Source organism: Taudactylus pleione, unplaced genomic scaffold, assembly GCF_031769625.1.
Source record: "Taudactylus pleione unplaced genomic scaffold, aTauple2 ptg000845l, whole genome shotgun sequence".
NCBI classification, from domain to species: domain Eukaryota; kingdom Metazoa; phylum Chordata; class Amphibia; order Anura; family Myobatrachidae; genus Taudactylus; species Taudactylus pleione.
This window is the reverse complement of record NW_028285247.1, coordinates 3269922-3288671: the sequence shown is the minus strand read 5'-3', so window position 1 is coordinate 3288671 and position 18750 is coordinate 3269922. Positions and strand designations below refer to the sequence as shown.

Here is an 18750-nt window from a genome sequence, read left to right as displayed (position 1 = left end):
AGAGGGAGTTGGGTTAGGTTTAAATATTTGATAAGCATCAGTGAGCTTAGTCTGAATAGCCAAATATGCCTTTGCTAATCTTTTCTTTTCTGTCGAAACATAAGAGATAATATTACCTCGTATAACTGATTTTGCAGCCTGCCAGAATAGTGAAGGATTAGAATCTGCATGAGAGAGATTAGCATTTAGATAATCCACCCATGCTGTCTCTAACTTATTGTGAAAAGAAATTGACTGTGAGAGATATGTTGGAAACCTCCAATACCAGAAATTATCTTTTATCAAATTTTACATTCTATACTTTAAACCAAGAGATGCTGAACTGAAGTTTGCACTGTGGCAGGAAGATTATAAAATGAAAATAAAATACTATCTCAAGGAGAGGTGGAACCTTAGTGAGGTGTAGGACTAAAGGCTTATGCTAGGTAGGAGTGCTCATTGGGCTCTATTTACTACAATCTGCATTTAAAATGCCGTTGTAGTGAGATATTTCATACTAAATTCGCATTGTGAATTTAGGAAAAATTACAGGGATTTATCAAAAATACTTGCTATAAAGCTCTGTATCTGCGAATCCCCTCTGCAGATTTATCCCTGTATTTTTCAGAAAAAATACAGGGAGACTGTGTCTGCGCATGCGCCCGATTCCGGATACCGCAACCCTCCCTCATGAACGATTCCCCCCTGTTCAACCCTCCCCCTGCTCAGCACTGATGACCGGTGCTCTGGTGTTGTCCTCTGGGGCTCCGATCAGCTGGTCCTCCATCCTGCACTGTGACCTGGTCAAATGTTCTATGCAGCAGGTGACCGGGGTCACAGTGCAGGATGGGAGATCAGCTGACTGGAGCCCCAGAGGACATTACCGGAGCACCGATCACCAATCCCTGGACTAGGTAAGTCATTTTTTTTTTACTATTTTTTTTTACAGTGATCAGCTTGTGGTATAGTCCACACAGCCAATCACTGGGGCCCCCGGCTCCCAGCTTTGCTCTGCCTGTTAGAGCAGGAGTCGGGGAACCGGGGGAAACCCTGGATAACGCCATCTCCAGGTGAGCTTCCCTTGGTATTTTTTCACAATATATTTTTAGTAACTCTTGCCAGATCACATTTCCCATTACAATGATGGGAAATGCGATCTACTTACTAAAAATATGTGATAATTAGGGTTTGGAGTAGAATTTTATGAATTCTACTCCAATTGCCCCTTTAAATTTAGGTGAAACTAAAATAATGTGAAAAGGGTGGGAAAACAACCCTTTTTCACTTTATTTTAGTAAAAATAATGTTAAGAAATAGAGCCCATTATAACTATGGAAAAAGATTGTCTTAATGCAATTGAGGATGGAGTCTTACCCATGTGTATATTGCCATTAAGGCACATTGCATCACAACAGATAGCTTTCACTTCTGTATTAAACTTTTGATTGGCTCATTGATAACCTGTTTAGAATTATTGAGCTCCAAGTATCTTTTTAAATCAGATTTGTTTTGTTTTTGAGATACTTTTACAGGTGTAAAAGTGAATGTTAGGTTATGAAGTTTGTTCTTACAGTGTGCATAGATCAGGTGCATATCTATAATGGGTACTGAGTGTGAGGTGTACACTGGCCCCTGAGTTAAAGAGGGGCCCACACTGCTTACTCTGCATGCATTTACTATACTTACCTTTCCGCCACTTTTACACTAATCTTTCCCCATATATGAAGGAAAGAAATCACTGAGATATGTCTATGCGCAGTAGACTCTGGTAAAGCTCTAGAGTCTTCAAAGTGCAAGTACCAAAGCAAAAGGGGGATGCATGGAGACTGCACATGGTTCCCCCTCCTCTGAAGAAACGTCTACAGCATAAACATGTGATTGCCTTGTTCAAAGTTTATTTTATAGTAAAAGTTAATCAATTGTTTTGTCATAACAATAACAAACGTGTTTTAATTTGCTGTTGCATGCAATCATTTGATTTTTTTAGCTTTTCTGTACATGACCTCCCTCACTTTAAACCTCACTATTTGACTGCACGTCCTGACAGTCTGCTGTAAGAAAGAGATTCTAAAATACTCAAATAGTAGGGTCAGTGGCAAAGACAATCCGGATAACAACAGATTACTGACTTTATGATGTTTCCGATCTTAATGATTAGTGCTTGGTGTTGACATTAGCTGTAATCTCTTGCTCATTGATGTGTATATACTCCTTTGTTGTCTGTCTCACATTCATCTTTAGCCGTAATCAGAGCTATGATCTTACATGCAGTCTTATTACTGGGATTCAATGCAGGGTTCATACTGGCCAGCAATGAACCTGAAGCCTATCAAACATTTAAGAAGACTGGGGAATTCATGATTGGCGGCTTGTTTCCATTTCACAACACAGTTGATGACTTGGAAAATCACTGGAAGCCAGAACCACTGAGATGTTCAAGGTAAGCTTGCCATAGCTCTATGGGGATGCAGAGAGAACATTTACCCTAGACCCTCACCCTAATGGCCCCATCAAAGACAAATTTATTTCCTGATGACCTGGTTGTTTCTCTTTCTTAAACCTATTATTATCAGCATTATTATTTTTATTATATTTTTAGCAACGAAGACATTATTGGACAACTGTTAAAAATAATTTATTGACATACAACTGGAAATGTAATATATCATTATACAATAAAATAAAGATGTGTGTTTTGTAAGTGGTAAGGCCAGTTGCCGAAAGCCTTAAGGTACAGTACATACTTATGGGCATTTTAACAACCCATGATGCATTGCCCTGTGCCAACTTCTCCAGAAGGTGTTGCTTGACCACAACAATAAACCCTATTATAATACACAACAGTTTTAATTTAACAAACACTGGATGGATCATATAATAGTGATCAGTTGATCCCTATTTTGAGTTTTTTGGCAAATGCTTCATGTCTTTAATAGGTCAATAGAAAATATATTTTTGTATAAGTTCTAGGTCTGTAACTTTCCTTCAGTGATTATATTGTGGAGAGAGCACCTTTTAAAGTAAGTGTTATGATAGAATAGCAATATTGAATGGACTGAACCAGATCTGTGGGGCAGTGTTATGCTTTTTGTATTCCAAAAATATGTGCAGACTAAAGAAATAGTTTGAATGTGCTCAGAGCCTTGGGGCTCCCTCGGCCAAGCAAACTGCTGCACTATGCAGTCCTGTATATTTTCTAAGTGCCAGAAGAGTGAGGGCAAACCCAGAGGCGTCACCGGGTCAGCTGACACCCAGCGCGCAACCTGGATACCAGCTGTGTGCTGGAGGTGCGCCTGGCCGAAAAGGGGCTCAGCCAATATAAAGGGGGCATGGCCTCATGGGGTATCCCGATTACATCACTCCGGGGGCAGCCCAGAATCACCGGAGATGCTGCGTTGTCCCTGGAGACTGGGCAGAATGTCACACTTCAGCACCCAGCTCTTGTCAGTGCAAAGGAGCCGGCATTTTGGAGTCATCCCCTCCGAGGGTGCGGCCCGCACCCCCCGCCCCTCCCTCATGATGCCACTGGGTGGACCAGAGCACATGCAGGGGTGGGCCGGACCATGAGCAGAGGCATGCCGGATGACGAGTGGAGGTGGGCCAGACGATAAGTGGGGGCAGGCTGGATGACGAGTGGGTTCAGGGCTGGAGTAGTGGGGGTAGGCCCCTGGCTACCCGAAGGCTTACTTTGGTCCAGAATATACTAGATATTATTAGAGATGTGCGCTGACCACCGTGTTGTGGTTCTAATTCAACATCGGGCTTCATTTTTGCCAAACTGCCCTCTTGTGTTTTGATTTTGGATCTGTATTTTTTTCAAAATTTTATAAAAACTGCTAAAAATCACCTAATATGAGCTTGTTATTGTTCCTACAGTATTATTAACCTAAAAAAATTGATTTCCAGTCATTTCCAGTCAATTTTGACCACCTCACAGCTCACAATATTGTTTTCAAATTTCACCAATTTAGGCCAAAGGCTGCAGCAAGCTCGCTGACTAAACTAAGCGACAGAGCAGCGGCACAAATGCACGGCAGTTTAAAAGATTATAGGGCATCTATGAAAAATTGTCACACAGCAGTGGCAATACAAAAATAAGATCTATATATTTGCTCAAAACACAATTTCAGCTGTGAATACTGAGGAGCCTTCGCCAATCTCCAAGGTAATAGTGCAACAAACAAATAGTATCCAGAATAGCGCTATTGTGGTTCACATACAGAGTGTTCATGTACAGCTGTGTCCAAAAGTTTTGAGAATGACAAAAGTATTGGTTTTCACAAAGTTTGCTGCTTCAGTGTTTTTAGACCTTTTTGTCAGATGTTACTATGGTATACTGAAGTACAATTACAAGCATTTCATAAGTGTCAAAGGCTTTTATTGACAACTACATTAAGTTTATGCAAAGAGTCAATATTTGCAGTGTTGACCCTTCTTTTTCAAGACCTCTGCAATTCTCCCTGGCATGCAGTCAATCAAATTCTGGGTCACATACCGACTGATGGCTGCCCATCTTGCCTAATCAATGCTTGGAGTTTGTCAGAATTTGTGGGTTTTTGTTTGTCCACCCGCCTCTTGAGGCTTGACCACAAGTTCTCAATGTGGTTAAGGTCTGGGGAGTTTCCAGGCCATGGACTCAAAATTTCTATGTTTTGTTCCCCGAGTCACTTAGTTATCACTTTTGCCTTATGGCAAGGTGCTCCATCATGCTGGAAAAGGCATTGTTAGTCACCAAATTGTTCTTGGATGTTTGGGAGAAGTTGCTCTTGGAGGATGTTTTGGTACCATTCTTTATTCATGGCTGTGTTCTTAGGCAAAATTGTAAATGATCCCACTCCCTTGGCTGAGAAGCAACCCCACACATGATGGTCTCAGGATGCTTTACTGTTATTTTAGTTATGATGAATAGGCTCCAGAACCTCAATTAACTGTCTAAAACCTACTGCATTAATGGCAGATATTGGATGCAGATCCAATACTAGCATAGCTGTTATTGCGTAAGTGGTCCGCTGTTCAACTGGACGACAGCTGTCATACTTGCTTCCTCTAGCAAAGGATTGTTTAACAGTCAATTGTTTTTTAAACTACTGCTAGCAGTCTTCTTGGTCCCCTCCTGTGATAAAGATCCACCCCCAGCAGCAGCAGGCCTAGTGCCATTAACTTTTCATAAATGTGCTGCAATTGACATAATAGGAAGGATGTTCCTAGGTGGCTAAATCCCTACTTCTACTTACTGTGACTTTACAAATGCTACAGATGGCAAGACAATTGTCAGGACTTGGGTAAAAATAATTCCACACATCAGTGGTGGATTTTTTTGTCTTAGGCCCTTTTTAACATGGGCAAGAACTGCTTTCACTGGTGCCTCACTTACACAAACAACATCCTCATCATCAACATTCTCATTAGCGCCGCGATTAGCTGCACAAATATCCCCCTCATCCTGTTGCACTTCCACCATAAGATCCTCAATTTCTACAGTAGGTCAGCATCTACTTCACTTGTTCTGTTCTTTCCAACATTGGTAGAGGGTACAGAAATGGTGGAAGGAGACTTCTCTACAAGTACAGTATCAGCAAGATCAGGCTCTCATATAGCACTCACAGACACACTTAGTTTGACTTTCCTCAAGGAATTGTGATGTTTCTGAACAACATTCAGTTTGTTCTACTGCCTTAGTGTTTTTTTCACCACTACGGTTTTCATTTTTTGACACCTCTTCTAGACTCTTGTATTGTCATGTACGGCAGAAGAAGATGCCTGACTGACAGCAGTTGCAGAACCACCACTCAGAAAGAAAATAATAGGCTTGAGCCTTCCCTTGCTACTGTGTGTGGTTTATGGCATATTGGCAAATAAATGTTTTTCTGTCGGAAACTTTCCCTTTAATAAAGGTGTTTTTTTCTTGAGCAATGTAGTAAAATATGCTTTTTTTTTGTATTTTAGATGCCCTGACTGAAAGCCTCTATGCCCTTGAGCATCAGCTTTAGTAGATGACATTGAAGCAGTATCGTCTTGAGGACTGGTGGTGGCAGCAACTGCAGCACTAGTGCTTGTTTGCTACTCTGGTTTTATTAATTAATGTTCCATATCGATGCCTGAAGTTTTTTTTAACAAAAAAATATTTTTTTTTGTACAACAAAAAACACATGCCCACTGACTGCAACACACTGCACAGATAGAATTAAGGTGGTGACCTTTGACCTTCTGACCGTTACAGTTATAGTGTCACAGTATCATGGCCTAAAGTTTTTTTTCACAAAAAGACAAACTGCCCACCAACTGTGACACACTGCACAGATAGTATTAAGGTGGTGACCTTTAATCTTCTGACCATTACAGTTAGACTATCACAGAATAAAAACAAACAAACTGCCCACCGACTGTGAAACACTGCACCGAAAGCATTAAGGTTGTGGCCCTTGCCCTACTAACCGTTACAGTTATATTATCACAGTATGACGGCCTCAAGTTTTTTTTTAACAAAAATAACTTTTTTCATAAAAAAAAAAAAACTGCCCACCGACTGAGACGCGCTGCACAGATAGTTTTAAGGCGGTGGCTTTTGACCTACTGACTTACTGTTATATTATCACAGTTTCATGGATTGAAGTTTTTCAACAACAAAAAAAAGACCCACCGACTGAGACACACTGCGCAGATAGTATTAAGGTGGTGGATCTTGATCCACTAACCGTTACCATTATATTATCACAGTATCACGGCCTGAAGATTTTTTTAACAAAAAGAACCTTTTTTTAACAAAAAAAAAAAACTGCTCACCAACTGAAATGCACTGTGCAGATAGTTTTAAGGCAGTGGCTTTTGACCTACTGACCATTACTGGTACATTATCACAGTATCATGGTCTGAAGTTTTCTTTAACAAAAAAAACTAACTGCCCACTGACTGCGACACACTGTTCCGTTGGAGCTGAATCAGACCCACTTGCTAGGATGTGTTCTCTCATAGCTGGATGATTTTAGCAATCTGCCCATGTGTATGCATTGCAGTGCGCATGCATGAACCAGTGCGAGAGATCGGGAAGCGTTCGCTCGCTGCGCATAATACCAGAGTGGAGAGTGCCAGATTTCAGAGGTGTAACTAGGGTCTTCTCTCAGCAACCATCACCTCATCCCTGTCATCTCTCAGCACACTATCACCTCCCCACCGCGTAGTCTCTCAGCACACCATCACCTCCCAACATGTCATCTCTCACCCACACCATTACCTCCCCGCGCATCATCTCTCAGCCACACTATCACCTCCCCACCAGCCTCATCTCTCAACACACCATCATCTCCCCCTGCGTCATCTCTCAGCACACCATCACCTCCCTCCTTGTGTCATCTCTCAGCACACTATCACCTCCCCAACGGGTAGTCTCTCAGTCACACCACACCTCCCTATGTCATTGGATCTCAGCACACAACCACCTCCCTCCCTGTGTTGTCTCTCAGCACACCATAACCTGCCCACTGTGTGTTTCTCAGTACACCACACCTCCCCACTGCATTGTCTCTCAACCACACAATCACCTCCCCCTGCATCATCACTTAGCCACACCATCACCACCCCCATGTAGTCTCTCAGCCACACCATCACCTCCCCACCACGTCATCTCTCAGCACACCATCACCTCCCCCCTGTGTCATCTCTCAGCACACTATCCCCTCCCCACCACATCATCTCTCAGCACTCTATCAAATTCCCACCATACCGTCTTTCAGCACACCATCACCCCCCTATGCTGTTTCTCAGCACACTATCACCTCCCCACTGCATCGTCTGTCAGCATACCATCATTTCCCCCCTGTGTTGTTTCTCCGCACACCATCATCTACTCACCATGTAGTCTCTCTGCCACACTACCACTGCCCCACTGTGTCGTCTCTCAGCACACTATGACCTACCCACCATGTCGTCTGTCAGCACACCGTCATTTGCCCCCCTGCGCCATCTCTCAACACACCATCACCTCCTGAAATTGGATGGGTATATGAGCGCTGGTAGATAATGGTGCAAGTGTTACTGAAGTCAATAATTATTGATTGAATGACAGTAGGTGCAAACCAAATAAAATAAAAATATGAAAATGGAATTTAAAAAAAAAAAAAAAAATTTCTTCTAAATGAAAAAAACATCCCCATTTAAATAAAAAATTTTTTAAAATAAAATGAAAGTTCAACAATAAATGATAAATAAAAACACTGAGAAAAAAAAGAAGGAAAGGAAGAAGGAGTCAAGAATAGAGATTGGCATACAACCCGGCGTGTCACGTGGTTGCGGCTCGGACGGGAGTCCGCAGCTGAAGTCTACTATAACACAAAGGTAGTCAGGGTGAGTTAGGTGGCACTAGGATTGCATCATAGCGGATCCAATTTGGCTACTTACAGAAATGGCACACCTCCAAATAGTCTATTAAGACTATAAACATTATTTTAACATTATTTAAAAAATTGTATGCCAATCTCTATTCTTGACTCCTTCTTCCTTTCCTTCTTTCTTTTCTAACTGTTTTTATTAATCATTTATTGTTGAACTTTCATTTTATTTTCAATTTTTTTTTTTCATTTAAAAGGGGATTTTTTTTTTCATTTAGAATAAAAATTAAAAAAAAATTTAAATTCCATTTTCATATTTTTATTTCATTTGGTTTGCACCTACTGTCATTCAATCAATAATTATTGACTTCAGTAACACTTGCACCATTATCTACCAACATATTTTAGATTTATAGGCAGTTATTGTACATTCTTACACCAGCGCTCATATACCCACCCAATTAACATTTTTACCAATTTTGAGCAGCGGAAATTCAAGCGCAAACAAGAACCACTATATCGCTATCCCAACACCATCGCCTCCTCACCACAGTCTCTCAGCCACGCCATCAGCTCCCCCCTGTGTCATTTCTCAACCACACCATCACCTTCCCACTGCATCATCTCTCAGCACACTATCACCTCCACACCGGGTTGTCTCTTAGCACACTATCACCTTCCCACCATGTCGTCTCTCAGCACACCGTCACCTCCCCCCTATGACATCTCTCAGCACACTATCACCTACCCACCACGTCATCTCTCAGCACACTATCACCTCCCCACCACATTGTCTGTCAGCACACCATCATTTACCCCCTGCATCATCTCTCAACACACCATCACCTCATCACCACAATCTCTCAGCCACACCATCACCTCCTTACCACATTGTCACTCAGCACACCATCACCTCCCCCGTGGCATCTCTCAGCCACACCATCACTTCCCCACTGCATCATCTCTCAGCACATTATCACCTCCCACCGTGTAGTCTCTTAGCACACCATCACTTCCCCACGTGTCATTTCTCAGCCACAGCATCACCTCCCCATGCATTGTCTATTAGCCACACCATCACCTCCCCCCAGCGTCATCTCTCAACACACCATCATCTCCCCCTGTGTCACCTCTCAGCACACCATCACCTTCCTCCCTGTGTCATCTCTCAGCACACTATCACCTCCCCAACATGTAGTCTCTCAGCTACACCAACACCTCCCTAACACGTCATCTCTCAGCACACAATCACCTCCCTCCCTGTGTTATCTCTCAGCACATCATCACCTCCCCATTGTGTATTCTCTCAGCACACCATCACCTCCCTACCACATTATCTCTCAGCCACACAATCATCTCCCTCTGCATCGTCACTTTGCCACACCATCACCACCTCCCATATAGTCTCTCAGCCACACCATCACCTCTCCCCCTGCATTATCTTTCAGTATAACATCACCTGCCCCCTGTGTCATCTCTCACCACTTTCACATTGCCACCACATCATCTCTCAGCACACCATCACCTCCCCCTGTGTTGTCTCTCAGTACATTAACCCCACCCCACCACATCATCTCTTAGCATACTATCACCTCCCCACCAAGTTGTCTGTCAGCACACCATCATTTCTCCCCCTGCATCATCTCTCAACACAACAACACCACCTCACCACAATCTCTCAGCCACACCATCACCTCCCCACCACATTGTCACTCAGCACACCATCACCTCCCCCCTGTGTCATCTCTCATCCACACCAATACTTCCCCACTGCATCATCTCTCAGCACACTATCACATCCCCATGTAGTCTCTTAGCACACAATCACCTCCCCACGTGTAATCTCTCAGCCACACCATCACCTCCCCACCAGTGTTGTCTCTCAACACACCATCATCTCCCTCCCTGTGTCATCTCTCAGCACACTATCACCTTCCCAACATGTAGTCTGTCAGCTACACCAACACCTCCTTACTGTGTCATCTCTCAGCACACCATCACCTCCCTCCCTGTGTTGTCTCTCAGCACACCATCACCTCCCCACTGTGTATTCTCTCAGCACACCATCACCTTCCAACTGCATTATCTCTTAGCCACACAATCACCTCCCCCTGCATCATCACTTAGCCACACCATCAATACCCCCCATGTAGTCTCTCAGCCACACCATCACCTCTCCCCCTGCATCATCTCTCAGCACACCATCACCTCCCCACCTGTGTCATCTCTCAGCACACTATCCCCACCCCACCACATCATCTCTCAGCACACTATCATCTCCCCACCACATCGTCTCTTAGCACACTATCACCTCCCCACCGCATTGTCTGTCAGCATACCATCATTTCCCCCCTGTGTTGTTTCACAGCACACCATCATCTCCTCACCATGTAGTCTCTCAGCCACACTATCACCTCCCCACCATGTCGTCTGTCAACACACCATCACTTCCCCTCCTGCATCATCTCTCAAAACACCATCACCTCCCCTCCTGCATCATCTCTCAACACACCATCACCTCCTCACCACAGTCTCTCAGCCACACCATCACCTCCCCACCACATTGTCACTCAGCACACCATCACCTCCCCCCTGTGCCATCTCTCATCCACACCATCACCTCCCCTCTGTGTCATCTCTCAGCCACACCTTCACCTCCCCACTGCAGCATCCTTTAGCACACTATCACCTTCCCACCGCATTGTCTCTCAGCACACCATCACCTCCCCCCTGTGCCATCTCTCAGCCACACCATCACCTCCCCTCTGTGTCATCTCTCAGCCACACCATCACCTCCCCACTGCAGCATCCTTTAGCACACTATCACCTTCCCACCGCATTGTCTCTCAGCACACCATCACCTCCCCCCTGTGTCATCTCTCAGCACACTATCACCTCGCCACCATGTAATCTCTCAGCACACTATCACCTCCCCACCACGTCATCTGTCAGCATATCATCATTTCCCCCGTGTTGTTTATCAGAAATGGTGTGCCTATGTGACCCCCAGGCCCTCCGCCATTCACTTTGCCGTTTCCTATACACAAGAGTGTGTGTGTGTAAAGAACAGTTTTCACACTTGTTTTGGCCTGTCAGACTAGCATGGTGGGGGGTGGGGAGAAGGCAGCAGGAGACATGAGTTCAACCACCTCTCCAGGGCCACTTTAAGCCCTGGTGTTGTCCAATTGTGTTATTATGTAATGACAAAGCTGCATGTGACAGTGGCAGTGTCATGATGTTAGGACTGGGCTGCATGTGACAGGGGTAGTGTCACAATGTGAGGACAGGGCTACATATGACACGCAGTGTCATGATGTGAGGACAGAGCTGCATATGACAGGGGCAGTGTCACATTGTGTGGACAGGGCTGTATGTGACAGTGGCAGTGTCACAATGTGAGGACAGGGCTGCATATGACAGGGGCAGTGTCACAATGTGTGGACAGGGCTGTATGTGACAGGGGCAGTGTCACAATGTGAAGACAGGGCTGTATGTGACAGGAGCAGTGTCATAATGTGAGGACAGGGCTGTATGTGACAGAGGCAGTGTCACAATGTGTGGACAGGGCTGTATGTGACAGGGGCAGTGTCACAATGTGAAGACAGGGCTGTATGTGACAGGGGCAGTGTCATAATGTGAGGACAGGGCTGTATGTGACAGGGGCAGTGTCATAATGTGAGGACACAGCTGCATATGACGGGCAGTGCCATGATGTGAGGACAGAGTTACATGTGACAGGGGCAGTGTCACGATGTGAGGAGATAAAAGACGGCCACAGACTGACATCTTCTGAATGTTGAACTTTATGTGCAGCGGGTAGGGCGCGATAATTTTGAAAATAAAATGAAAGTTCAACAATAAATGATTAATAAAAACAGTGAGAAAAAAAAGAAGGAAAGTAAGAAAGAGTCAAGAATAGAGATTGGCATACAACCCGGCGTGTCACGTGGTCGCGGCTCGGACGGGAGTCCGCAGCTGAAGTCTACTATAACACAAAGGTAGTCAGGGTGAGTTAGGTGGCATTAGGATTGCATCATAGCGGATCCAATTTGGCTACTTACAGAACTGGCACACCTCCAAATAGTCTATTAAGACTATAAACATTATTTTAACATTATTTTAAAAATTGTATGCCAATCTCTATTCTTGACTCCTTCTTCCTTTCCTTCTTTCTTTTCTCACTGTTTTTATTAATCATTTATTGTTGAACTTTCATTTTATTTTCAATTTTTTTTTTCATTTAAAAGGGGATTTTTTATTTTTTCATTTAGAATAAAAATTTTATTTTTTTTTTAAAATTCCATTTTCATATTTTTATTTCATTTGGTTTACACCTACTGTCATTCAATCAATAATTATTGACTTCAGTAACACTTGCACCATTATCTACCAACATATTTTAGATTCATAGGCAGTTATTGTATTTTCTTACACCAGCGCTCATATACCCACCCAATTAAAATTTTTACCAATTTTGAGCTGCGGAAATTCAAGCGCAAACAAGAACCACTATATCGCTATCACAAGACCATCGCCTCCTCACCACAGTCTCTCAGCCACACCATGACCTCCCCCCTGTGTCATTTCTCAACCACACCATCACCTTCCCACTGCATCATCTCTCAGCACACTATCACCTCCACACCGGGTTGTCACTCAGCACACTATCACCTTCCCACCATGTCATCTCTCAGCACACCGTCACCTCCCCCTATGACATCTCTCAGCACACTATCACCTACCCACCACGTCATCTCTCAGCACACTATCACCTCCCCACCACATTGTCTGTCAGCACACCATCATTTACCCCCTGCATCATCTCTCAACACACCATCACCTCATCACCACAATCTCTCAGCCACACCATCACCTCCTTACCACATTGTCACTCAGCACACCATCACCTCCCCCGTGGCGTCTCTCAGCCACACCATCACTTCCCCACTGCATCATCTCTCAGCACATTATCACCTCCCACCGTGTAGTCTCTTAGCACACCATCACCTCCCCACGTGTCATTTCTCCGCCACAGCATCACCTCCCCACGCATTGTCTATCAGCCACACCATCACCTCCCCCCAGCGTCATCTCTCAACACACCATCATCTCCCCCTGTGTCACCTCTCAGCACACCATCACCTTCCTCCCTGTGTCATCTCTCAGCACACTATCACCTCCCCAACATGTAGTCTCTCAGCTACACCAACACCTCCCTAACACGTCGTCTCTCAGCACACAATCACCTCCCTCCCTGTGTTATCTCTCAGCACACCATCACCTCCCCACTGTGTATTCTCTCAGCACACCATCACCTCCCTACCACATTATCTCTCAGCCACACAATCATCTCCCTCTGCATCGTCACTTTGCCACACCATCACCACCCCCCATATAGTCTCTCAGCCACACCATCACCTCTCCCCCTGCATTATCTTTCAGTATAACATCACCTGCCCCCTGTGTCATCTCTCACCACTTTCACATTGCCACCACATCATCTCTCAGCACACCATCACCTCCCCCTGTGTTGTCTCTCAGTACATTAACCCCACCCCACCACATCATCTCTTAGCATACTATCACCTCCCCACCAAGTTGTCTGTCAGCACACCATCATTTCTCCCCCTGCATCATCTCTCAACACAACAACACCACCTCACCACAATCTCTCAGCCACACCATCACCTCCCCACCACATTGTCACTCAGCACACCATCACCTCCCCCCTGTGTCATCTCTCATCCACACCATCACTTCCCCACTGCATCATCTCTCAGCACACTATCACCTCCCCATGTAGTCTCCCAGCACACAATCACTTCCCCACGTGTAATCTCTCAGCCACACCATCACCTCCCCACCAGTGTTGTCACTCAACACACCATCATCTCCCTCCCTGTGTCATCTCTCAGCACACTATCACCTTCCCAACATGTAGTCTGTCAGCTACACCAACACCTCCTTACTGTGTCATCTCTCAGCACACCATCACCTCCCTCCCTGTGTTGTCTCTCAGCACACCATCACCTCCCCACTGTGTATTCTCTCAGCACACCATCACCTTCCAACTGCATTATCTCTTAGCCACACAATCACCTCCCCCTGCATCATCACTTAGCCACACCATCAATACCCCCCATGTAGTCTCTCAGCCACACCATCACCTCTCCCCCTGCATCATCTCTCAGCACACCATCACCTCCCCACCTGTGTCATCTCTCAGCACACTATCCCCACCCCACCACATCATCTCTCAGCACACTATCATCTCCCCACCACATCGTCTCTTAGCACACTATCACCTCCCCACCGCATTGTCTGTCAGCATACCATCATTTCCCCCCTGTGTTGTTTCACAGCACACCATCATCTCCTCACCATGTAGTCTCTCAGCCACACTATCACCTCCCCACCATGTCGTCTGTCAACACACCATCACTTCCCCTCCTGCATCATCTCTCAAAACACCATCACCTTTCCTCCTGCATCATCTCTCAACACACCATCACCTCCTCACCACAGTCTCTCAGCCACACCATCACCTCCCCACCACATTGTCACTCAGCACACCATCACCTCCCCCCTGTGCCATCTCTCATCCACACCATCACCTCCCCTCTGTGTCATCTCTCAGCCACACCTTCACCTCCCCACTGCAGCATCCTTTAGCACACTATCACCTTCCCACCGTATTGTCTCTCAGCACACCATCACCTCCCCCCTGTGCCATCTCTCAGCCACACCATCACCTCCCCTCTGTGTCATCTCTCAGCCAAACCATCACCTCCCCACTGCAGCATCCTTTAGCACACTATCACCTTCCCACCACATTGTCTCTCAGCACACCATCACCTCCCCCCTGTGTCATCTCTCAGCACACTATCACCTCGCCACCATGTAATCTCTCAGCACACTATCACCTCCCCACCACGTCATCTGTCAGCATATCATCATTTCCCCCGTGTTGTTTATCAGAAATGGTGTGCCTATGTGACCCCCAGGCCCTCCGCCATTCACTTTGCCGTTTCCTATACACAAGAGTGTGTGTGTGTAAAGAACAGTTTTCACACTTGTTTTGGCCTGTCAGACTAGCATGGTGGGGGGTGGGGAGAAGGCAGCAGGAGACATGAGTTCAACCACCTCTCCAGGGCCACTTTAAGCCCTGGTGTTGTCCAATTGTGTTATTATGTAATGACAAAGCTGCATGTGACAGTGGCAGTGTCATGATGTTAGGACTGGGCTGCATGTGACAGGGGTAGTGTCACAATGTGAGGACAGGGCTACATATGACACGCAGTGTCATGATGTGAGGACAGAGCTGCATATGACAGGGGCAGTGTCACATTGTGTGGACAGGGCTGTATGTGACAGTGGCAGTGTCACAATGTGAGGACAGGGCTGCATATGACAGGGGCAGTGTCACAATGTGTGGACAGGGCTGTATGTGACAGGGGCAGTGTCACAATGTGAAGACAGGGCTGTATGTGACAGGAGCAGTGTCATAATGTGAGGACAGGGCTGTATGTGACAGAGGCAGTGTCACAATGTGTGGACAGGGCTGTATGTGACAGGGGCAGTGTCACAATGTGAAGACAGGGCTGTATGTGACAGGGGCAGTGTCATAATGTGAGGACAGGGCTGTATGTGACAGGGGCAGTGTCATAATGTGAGGACACAGCTGCATATGACGGGCAGTGCCATGATGTGAGGACAGAGTTACATGTGACAGGGGCAGTGTCACGATGTGAGGAGATAAAAGACGGCCACAGACTGACATCTTCTGAATGTTGAACTTTATGTGCAGCGGGTAGGGCGCGATAATTTTGAAAATAAAATGAAAGTTCAACAATAAATGATTAATAAAAACAGTGAGAAAAAAAGAAGGAAAGGAAGAAAGAGTCAAGAATAGAGATTGGCATACAACCCGGCGTGTCACGTGGTCGCGGCTCGGACGGGAGTCCGCAGCTGAAGTCTACTATAACACAAAGGTAGTCAGGGTGAGTTAGGTGGCACTAGGATTGCATCATAGCGTATCCAATTTGGCTACTTACAGAACTGGCACACCTCCAAATAGTCTATTAAGACTATAAACATTATTTTAACATTATTTTAAAAATTGTATGCCAATCTCTATTCTTGACTCCTTCTTCCTTTCCTTCTTTCTTTTCTCACTGTTTTTATTAATCATTTATTGTTGAACTTTCATTTTATTTTCAATTTTTTTTTTCATTTAAAAGGGGATTTTTTTTTTTTTCATTTAGAATAAAAATTTTATTTTTTTTTTAAAATTCCATTTTCATATTTTTATTTCATTTGGTTTGCACCTACTGTCATTCAATCAATAATTATTGACTTCAGTAACACTTGCACCATTATCTACCAACATATTTTAGATTCATAGGCAGTTATTGTACATTCTTACACCAGCGCTCATATACCCACCCAATTAAAATTTTTACCAATTTTGAGCAGCGGAAATTCAAGCGCAAACAAGAACCACTATATCGCTATCCCAAGACCATCGCCTCCTCACCACAGTCTCTCAGCCACACCATGACCTCCCCCCTGTGTCATTTCTCAACCACACCATCACCTTCCCACTGCATCATCTCTCAGCACACTATCACCTCCACACCGGGTTGTCACTCAGCACACTATCACCTTCCCACCATGTCGTCTCTCAGCACACCGTCACCTCCCCCTATGACATCTCTCAGCACACTATCACCTACCCACCACGTCATCTCTCAGCACACTATCACCTCCCCACCACATTGTCTGTCAGCACACCATCATTTACCCCCTGCATCATCTCTCAACACACCATCACCTCATCACCACAATCTCTCAGCCACACCATCACCTCCTTACCACATTGTCACTCAGCACACCATCACCTCCCCCGTGGCGTCTCTCAGCCACACCATCACTTCCCCACTGCATCATCTCTCAGCACATTATCACCTCCCACCGTGTAGTCTCTTAGCACACCATCACCTCCCCACGTGTCATTTCTCCGCCACAGCATCACCTCCCCACGCATTGTCTATCAGCCACACCATCACCTCCCCCCAGCGTCATCTCTCAACACACCATCATCTCCCCCTGTGTCACCTCTCAGCACACCATCACCTTCCTCCCTGTGTCATCTCTCAGCACACTATCACCTCCCCAACATGTAGTCTCTCAGCTACACCAACACCTCCCTAACACGTCGTCTCTCAGCACACAATCACCTCCCTCCCTGTGTTATCTCTCAGCACACCATCACCTCCCCACTGTGTATTCTCTCAGCACACCATCACCTCCCTACCACATTATCTCTCAGCCACACAATCATCTCCCTCTGCATCGTCACTTTGCCACACCATCACCACCCCCCATATAGTCTCTCAGCCACACCATCACCTCTCCCCCTGCATTATCTTTCAGTATAACATCACCTGCCCCCTGTGTCATCTCTCACCACTTTCACATTGCCACCACATCATCTCTCAGCACACCATCACCTCCCCCTGTGTTGTCTCTCAGTACATTAACCCCACCCCACCACATCATCTCTTAGCATACTATCACCTCCCCACCAAGTTGTCTGTCAGCACACCATCATTTCTCCCCCTGCATCATCTCTCAACACAACAACACCACCTCACCACAATCTCTCAGCCACACCATCACCTCCCCACCACATTGTCACTCAGCACACCATCACCTCCCCCCTGTGTCATCTCTCATCCACATCATCACTTCCCCACTGCATCATCTCTCAGCACACTATCACCTCCCCATGTAGTCTCTCAGCACACAATCACTTCCCCACGTGTAATCTCTCAGCCACACCATCACCTCCCCACCAGTGTTGTCACTCAACACACCATCATCTCCCTCCCTGTGTCATCTCTCAGCACACTATCACCTTCCCAACATGTAGTCTCTCAGCTACACCAACACCTCCTTACTGTGTCATCTCTCAGCACACAATCACCTCCCTCCCTGTGTTGTCTCTCAGCACACCATCACCTCCCCACTGTGTATTCTCTCAGCACACCATCACCTTCCAACTGCATTAACTCTTAGCCACACAATCACCTCCCCCTGCATCATCACTTAGCCACACCATCAATACCCCCCATGTAGTCTCTCAGCCACACCATCACCTCTCCCCCTGCATCATCTCTCAGCACACCATCACCTCCCCACCTGTGTCATCTCTCAGCACACTATCCCCACCCCACCACATCATCTCTCAGCACACTATCATCTCCCCACCACATCATCTCTTAGCACACTATCACCTCCCCACCGCATTGTCTGTCAGCATACCATCATTTCCCCCCTGTGTTGTTTCACAGCACACCATCATCTCCTCACCATGTAGTCTCTCAGCCACACCATCACCTCCCCACCATGTCGTCTGTCAACACACCATCACTTCCCCTCCTGC

At 45.8% G+C, this 18750-nt stretch overlaps 1 protein-coding gene across 1 annotated transcript in view; it reads left to right on the top strand.

Moving 5' to 3' along the window:
* Positions 1-2234: 2234 nt before the first annotated feature.
* LOC148474407 (taste receptor type 1 member 3-like) overlaps positions 2235-18750 on the top strand; it is an 80683-nt gene continuing 64167 nt past the window's right edge. Inside the window, exon 1 of the mRNA XM_088458688.1 lies at positions 2235-2419. Coding sequence (XP_088314814.1) covers positions 2235-2419 — 185 coding nt within the window. The remainder of the gene's footprint in view (positions 2420-18750) is intronic.